Source organism: Cupressus sempervirens, chromosome 3, assembly GCF_028749045.1.
Source record: "Cupressus sempervirens isolate cs-2001-9-10 chromosome 3, ASM2874904v1, whole genome shotgun sequence".
Taxonomy (NCBI): domain Eukaryota; kingdom Viridiplantae; phylum Streptophyta; class Pinopsida; order Cupressales; family Cupressaceae; genus Cupressus; species Cupressus sempervirens.
The window spans coordinates 856,600,547-856,608,362 of NC_143120.1; the positions used below are offsets into that span (position 1 = coordinate 856,600,547).

Sequence of the window (7,816 nt, forward strand, 5' to 3'; positions counted from 1 at the left end):
TATTGCAAGCAATTCATGAAGTTGACATATAATGTCTTGGCCCTGCGCTCTATCCTGCAACATTTTCAAAGAAGCCAAGGTTGAAAGATATACACAAATGTATTAATACATTTAGAAACTCCATCTTTAAAGGATTTTTGTCAAAATAAGAAACTTCGATATCCAATGGAAGCATTGAGAAAGATGAGGAAATTAGAAATTCCTAACATCCATTTCTTTTTAGTTTCTATTTTAAAATAGTCATAAAGAATCTGATACTATTGAATTTTTTTTAATTAATTAATATACATTTAAAAAACATAAGCATGTTTTTGCTACTACAATTAGAAACATGCAAGTTTTAAAATTTAATTAGAAAGTGGTCATAAGAAACTTCAAATCACTTAAATTCATAATTTATAAGAATAGAAAGTTATTTAAATGAAATAAAAGAAAAATGGAAGAAATTAAAATAATCAAGAAAACAGTTCAAAATAACCTGAATTATTTTTTACGGCAAGAGGCTCACAATTTTTTCAGGGAAATTTTAATATAAGCCTAATAATAAATAAATAAAATGCATAAAGCCTTTTGAGTTCTTACTTTTTTAAATGTTGAAATTTGGCCTTGGAACTCTAGATATTATATTTTACTTACCTCATTGCTGACTTGCTAGTTGTCTAGTTAGGTGGTAAGCCGTTACATCGTTGTATGGATTTATAGAAACTGGACGCACTTGCCGTTGAAAAACAGTTGAAAAATCGCAAAACCAACAACCAAAAGAAAGTCCCGTTTTTGACCCTGGATATTTCTTATAGTTCTCCACATTTTCAAATAAATTAAATTCATACGTGTTGGGAAAGAACTAACAATACAATATTAGATCCCCTACAAAATATTATAATTGCGACGCTTAATAATAATAATGATTGCAAACCTGGGAAAAAGTACACCAACATAATCTTGAGCCGCAGTGGTATATACATTCTGCTCACCAGCCCACTGGTTTGTAAACTTGAAACCTTGTTCATGTAAACCATACTGGATTATGACATCTGAACATGAAAACCTTACAAAATTGTTCGCTAAACCACTCAATTGATTTGCGAAAACCAAAACCAGGACAAGGAATGTTTCCCAAGGTTTGCTTTAGCTTGTTCTTGTATTTTAAACATATAAATTACAAGCTCACCTTGTTAGTCAGCCATACTTGCATTGCCATATGCTTTCTGTATGATCACTGATCATTTTAAATAGGTTTTTCAATTCTCTAAATTTCTCGAAGTGCTTTGATATCTCTGAGAACAATTGTATAGTTGGTATTTTGAGCCTGAAATGGAATCGATAGGAATTCCTAGCGGAGTTAAATTCAGCAAAGTTCCAGAGGTTTGTCATGATGATTCTGCTACACCCGTGTCGGCCAAGGACATTAATGAGTTACTTTCTCTGCAAAAGAAGGTTTCCAAGTCCTCGTCTGTAAGGGTTGCGAACCAGAACCATAAATTAATCTCCATAAGGTAAACCCTTGTGGGTCCATTAGCATGGAATCTGAGAATATATATGCAGTATATAGCTTGATTTTCTTAAGGAAAGCAGTTTCTGGATTATTTTTTCATATATACACACACGCAAAAATGTGCATAGTTGCAATCGTCTGCAAACACATCCACATCTAGACACATTTCGCATCTCACATACGAGAGTGTGTGTGTGTGTGTGTATACGCACATTGCAAACATATATACACAACTTGGCATTTCTTGTTTATTTCAGCAGTTAGATCTTAGACCCTTTCTTCATATATAACAATCTGATAAGCATTTTTTATTTGTGGTGTAGTTCGACTTTAACTCCCTTTTCAGGAATCAGGGGCCCTAGGCTGGTAACTAAGGACCTCAAGAAAGGAGTTCAAAAGCTGAGGGCTATTGCTACCGAGCATGCTACCAAACACATTGAGGTTCCTTCTGCTCTCCCAGACGATGTTGATCTAAAGTTCACCAATGTTCTCTACAACTTGTCTCCAGCAGGTATGTTCCTCCGCAGGATATTTCATCTGAAGAAAGGTTGCAGATGTTGAATAGTTAAATCCATTTTTACTGGATATTTTGTAAGATATGAGTGAATTGGCAATCTCAAATGATCTACCAAGATAAGTGGATTTTGAAATCAAGACAATTAGAACTACTTGAATATTTTGATTGCAGATGTTCAAATTTGGGGTCCAGCAGCATTTGAAAGTTTTAATTATGGAAAAGTGTTGTTACCTGGCAAACTGTAGGTTTATCTTTCTAGGATCTAGAGCAATTGGTATGAGCTGAATTTGTTATTGGTACATAAAATTAGATCGATCGTTACATAGTAGAGATTCAATTAAATTCACGAGCTATAAGTGTGTATGGCATTAGCCTCTTCCTCCTAACATTAGTTTTATTTTATCAAAGAAACTTTTCCGATAGCATTGAAGAAGAATCATCAGGAAACTTGGATTAGGAGAGAGTCATGCTCATATTCACACCCACTGGCTGGTCACCATATACAGTTTAATTTGTGGCTATATCCTTATTTATACTACCATAACCTCTGTTTCGAAATTTGTACCCCTGTCCTCAACCCCAAACCTGATCCTTGGGAATCCTGCTTACTAAAAATTGAAGAATATTGCTTTCCAGGTTAATACTTTTAGTTGAATTTAAGATCATTCGAGACTTTTGGTGATTCTAACATCAACGTTGAATCAACATCATTGATACTTAAGATGATTTTTATAAGTTGAATTTGAGGCATGTTAAGACAATTTTGTTCTTTCAATCTATTGTTTATTCTTTATTTTCCTCCGCTTTTGGCACAGAGCTGTATGAGTATGCTCTCCATGAAGAGGGTTCTTTCATGACATCAACGGGGGCCCTTGCAACTCTTTCTGGTGCAAGGACCGGAAGATCTCCAAAGGACAAGCGTGTTGTTAAAGATGATATCACTGCAGAAGATGTGTGGTGGGGAGAGTAAGTACAAGAATTTTCCCTTTGTCTCTTACTTTTAAGTTTGTTTCAGTAGGACACCTTCTCTTGAACCTTATTAGTTAACATGGAATTAAAAGTTGAGTAGCAATTGCTACTTTTTAGCTACATTAACTGGTAATGATCTCTTTCGGAAAATGGGAATGCATTTAATTAGTTTTGCATTGCTATTTCCCTTCTAATTAAAATTAGTGATTGTGTACCTTCATCTTTAACAGGGGCTCGCCAAACATTGAAATGGATGAACATACATTCTTGATCAACCGAGAAAGAGCCGTGGATTACTTGACTACACTTGATACAGTATGTCTTCCATGAATGATTAAACACTAGAAATTGTCAGATAATATATTAAAGTAGAGAGGACTTGAAGTTGAAATTCGAATTCCCTTGGTGATTGATGCCTTGTTTCCTGTACGAGCAATGGACTGCAATTTTCATGAAAAGACTATCTTATGATAGTTGTGAAACTCAAAATTTTGAAAAATTTCTAACTGCTAACTCTAAGATTAAATTTCTTTCATATGGGGACACCTTAAATCATTTATACAAGTGATAATATGGCATAATGTGTCTTCTTTGTCGACTCCAAGCAGATATTTGCAGCACCAAAGAGGCCCTAGGTTTAACTTGACTTAGTTTGCATTAATTTGCTTGGGTTTAGATTGACCAACAAATGCAATAAAAAAAGCTATGTTATCAATTGATATTTTCTTTGCAATTTGCATGCAGGTTTTTGTCAATGATCAATTTTTGAACTGGGATTCAGAAAATAGGCTCAAAGTGCGAATCATTTCAGCTAGAGCATACCATTCTTTGTTCATGCATAACATGTGAATGTTTGCTTCCCATGCTTCTTTGCAAAAGCAAAGTTCATGTCATACTAAGAATACTATTCTTCCTTGCTTGTAGGATAAATATCTTTGTTTTACCTTAATTCACTGCAAGCTACAGTTCCACAAGTTTTCCTTACAGTTCTTTTGGCTTGAGACAGGTGCATACGCCCAACGGCTGATGAGTTGGAGAATTTTGGAACTCCAGACTTCACTATTTACAATGCAGGGCAGTTCCCCTGTAATAGATTTACCAATTATATGAATTCTACGACAAGTGTAGATGTCAGCATTGCAAGGAAAGAAATTGTGATTCTTGGAACACAATATGCTGGAGAAATGAAGAAGGGTTTATTTAGTATTATGCATTACCTAATGCCAAAGAAAGGAGTTCTATCTCTTCATTCTGGATGCAATATGGGAAAGGCTGGAGATGTGAGTCTATTCTTTGGACTGTCAGGTATTGCAGGTTTCACACCCTAATTGTATTTTCAATTTGAGTAATTTTAAATTTCTAAGCATTAATGGTACCAAAACTTTACTTCATGAAGGAACTGGAAAGACTACACTTTCGACCGATCCAAATCGATATTTGATTGGAGATGATGAACATTGCTGGGGCAATAATGGCATATCGAATATTGAAGGAGGTTGCTATGCAAAGTGTGTGGATCTTTCAAAGGAGAAAGAGCCTGACATCTGGAATGCCATCAGATTTGGAACTAGTATGTTTACCTTACTGTTTGTTTCCTAAACAAGTCTGACACTATCACTTTAATTTCAAATTTCTGTCATTTTAACTTATACATAGCTTTTTGTGGCAGTATTGGAGAATGTTGTATTTGATATCCACACAAGAGAGGTTGATTTCTCAGAGAAGTCCATAACTGGTATATCATTTTGAGACTTGGACCTTTACTTTTATAAGCTTGTCTGTCACATGGAAAACTTATTCAAGAGTGAATAAACAAAGGCTTGCAATGATTAAACATTCTTGAACTTATATTTTTGTGCAAAATATGGAAAATGTAAAACCATTGTTGTTTTAAATGTCTTGGATCTAATTGTTCTTCATATGTTGAAAACTGTGCCTCAATTGTAGAGAATACAAGGGCATCCTATCCTATAGAGTTCATTCCAAATGCAAAGATCCCATGTGTAGGGCCTCATCCTAAGAATGTGATTCTATTGGCGTGTGATGCTTTTGGTGTTCTACCACCAGTTAGCAAGCTCACATTGGCTCAAACTATGTATCACTTTATTAGTGGTTACACTGCCTTGGTAAGCTTGATCAGTATTGTTCATATAATTTATTTTTTGTGTGTTTTCTTGTTCTTGAATTTCTGTTGTGGTTGCAGGTAGCAGGCACTGAAGAAGGAGTAGTGGAGCCACGAGCAACTTTTTCAGCATGTTTTGGTGCAGCATTTCTGATGCTGCATCCAGCAAAATATGCAGCTATGCTCGCAGAAAAGATGAAAAAGCATGGTGCAACAGGATGGCTAGTTAACACTGGCTGGTCTGGGGGCAGGTACAGTCAGAAACAATATCTAATCTTTAACATAAGTTTCTGGATTCGATCGTGTGTGTCCTTTTAGCATCAATGTTCCGGATCACATTCCGTGATCCATCATTAGGATGGAAGATAGTAAGAGATGTTCCTTTTTAGCATCAATGTTTCAGATCACACTCCGTGATCCATCATCAAGATGGAAGATAGCAAGAGATGTAATAAAATTAAATTCTTGCTTCTGGGTAAGATTGTGTGTGAGTTTTTGCTTCTCTCGTCTTCTTTAATCATTCCCTATTGTTTGCCTTTATTCTTTTGATTTATTATTTTTCCTTGGTTGGTGTGCTTCTCCCTGACCCTTTGCTTCTTCTTTTTATTTAGTCTGGGTCTGCAACATATTTTGTCACATTCTTAGCACTCTATCTTGATGATGGATCATGGAGTATGATCCGATACGTTGATGCAAAAGCTCACACACAATCTTACCAAGAAGCAAGAATATAATATCATGGATTGTGGAAATCTGTTATTATTAATATAATACAATGTTTCGGATCACACTCTGTGATCCATCATCAGGATGGAAGATAGCAAGAGAGTATGATTACATCTCTTGCTATCTTCCATCCTGATGGAAACGTTGAATTACATATCTTGCTATCTTCCATCCTGAGGACTGATCTGAAATGTTGATGCTAAAAAGGACATACACAATCAAATCTAGAAACTTATGTTAATAAGTTTGATGGATTGTGGAAATCAGATAACTCTGAATATTTAATCAATCATTTGACATTGCTGGCATAGACTTAGTGATTTTATTAAGCCTACACCTTACTAGAATCTGTACCTGATCTATGTTCCAAATGATGCAGCTATGGAGTAGGGAAAAGAATGAAGCTTGCTTATACTCGCACTATTATTGATGCTATAAATAGTGGCAGTCTGCTCGATGCAAATTTTATTGAGACCCCTGTATTTGGTCTTCATGTTCCAGATGCAATTGAGAGTATTCCATCAGAAATATTGCAGCCCCATAACATGGTATGTTAATTTTTCTCCAAGCACAACTACACAATCTCAATTTGTGTTCCATCCAAATATTTTATTTAGTTATGTTAAACAATTCGGTAACTTCAAATGCGTGAATGAATTTAATCCATGTGTAAATTTTGTTGCAGTGGTCTGACAAGAAGGGATATGAAGAAACTTTGCAAAAGTTGGCTGGTCTCTTCAAGAAAAATTTTAAGAAATTTGAAGGTTATAAAATTGGCAACAACACTAAGCTTACCAAAGACATCCTTGCAGCTGGACCACTTTAAAGATTTACACACTACTGCTAGGGATTTATATCCAGATTTTGTATATATTACTTTCAGGGCAATGGTTTTATTCCATCATTACTAAATAATCTTCGTTTAGATTGATTTTACTTTCCTGTTCTCCAAGCCAGTGCTGTTTGACATCATCTGGCTCTCTTGTAGCTAGGCTATTCTAGATTAGTATCCAGCTTAGATCGATGTGGATGCATTACTGCACCGCAATAAATTATGGTCTACTCTTGAAAAAAATGGGTAGACAATATTGGAAATATTGAGCTTGGAAATGTTGAGTTTGTGGATTTTATATCCTCCTGGAAAAAAATGGGTAGACAATATTGGAAGTATTGAGCTTGGAAATGTTGAGTTTGTGGATTTTACATCCTCCTGGAATTAATTGCAAGTAGTGAAAGTATTGTTGGCTCCCATTATATGAAAAGTTGGTAAAGTTATATTTTGGCAGGTACAGTTTTGCATGTGGAGGTTTGGTGACGATTGGAAAGTTATCATTTAATGTTTTTTGGCACCTTCCTCTGTGCATTAGTCTTCAGTGCCCGATTTGGAAATTTCTACTTTATCCATTTTGTAAACTTTATAATATGGTTGTTTTTAGAGAAGTTAGGGGATAATTATTCATTTAGGATGGGGTCTGGTGGAAGAGGGCTTCCTACAAAAATAGAGTTGAAGCTGTTTATTAGGAATATTTTTAATTTGTTGGTTTTAAGAAATTTGTAGATAAGTTTTTTCTTAAAAGTTTAAGCTCTAAAATTTAAGGAGGTTAGTGGTTTCTTAATATAATATCTTATTTTTTATTACTAAATTTTTCTTAAAATACTTCTAAAAATACTATGTAATGGTTGGTAGGCAAAACAAGTACCTACTTGTGGCTATAGTTTTATAGTTGATTGTTTGTATAGTATTAAATTTTCAAATAGATTTTTACAATAGATATTATTATAAAATTTATTTACTTGAATAGAACTATTATAAAATTAAAATTAAAATTAAACTCTATATAATTTTAAATAAAAGTGACCAACAACATTTTCTATACTACCAAGAGTGGCTACTCAATTTTTATAGGAGAAATTTGTGAAGCTGCGTAGTGGTCTCATGCAGCTAAGATTTTAAAATAATTATTTTGATGGTTAAAAAAAGAGGGGA

At 34.5% G+C, this 7,816-nt stretch overlaps 1 protein-coding gene across 1 annotated transcript; it reads left to right on the forward strand.

The window, feature by feature from the left end:
* Positions 1–1,185: 1,185 nt before the first annotated feature.
* On the forward strand, positions 1,186–7,114 carry LOC149569480 (phosphoenolpyruvate carboxykinase (ATP)-like). The gene is made up of 12 exons (XM_089822180.1): positions 1,186–1,496; positions 1,819–2,006; positions 2,828–2,978; positions 3,212–3,296; positions 3,726–3,826; positions 3,988–4,286; positions 4,378–4,551; positions 4,651–4,716; positions 4,929–5,107; positions 5,185–5,354; positions 6,209–6,377; positions 6,515–7,114. The coding sequence occupies exons 1-12, from the start codon at positions 1,315–1,317 to the stop codon at positions 6,653–6,655; spliced, it is 1,905 nt and encodes a 634-aa protein (XP_089678306.1). The 5' UTR covers positions 1,186–1,314; the 3' UTR covers positions 6,656–7,114.
* The last annotated feature ends 702 nt before the right edge of the window (positions 7,115–7,816 follow it).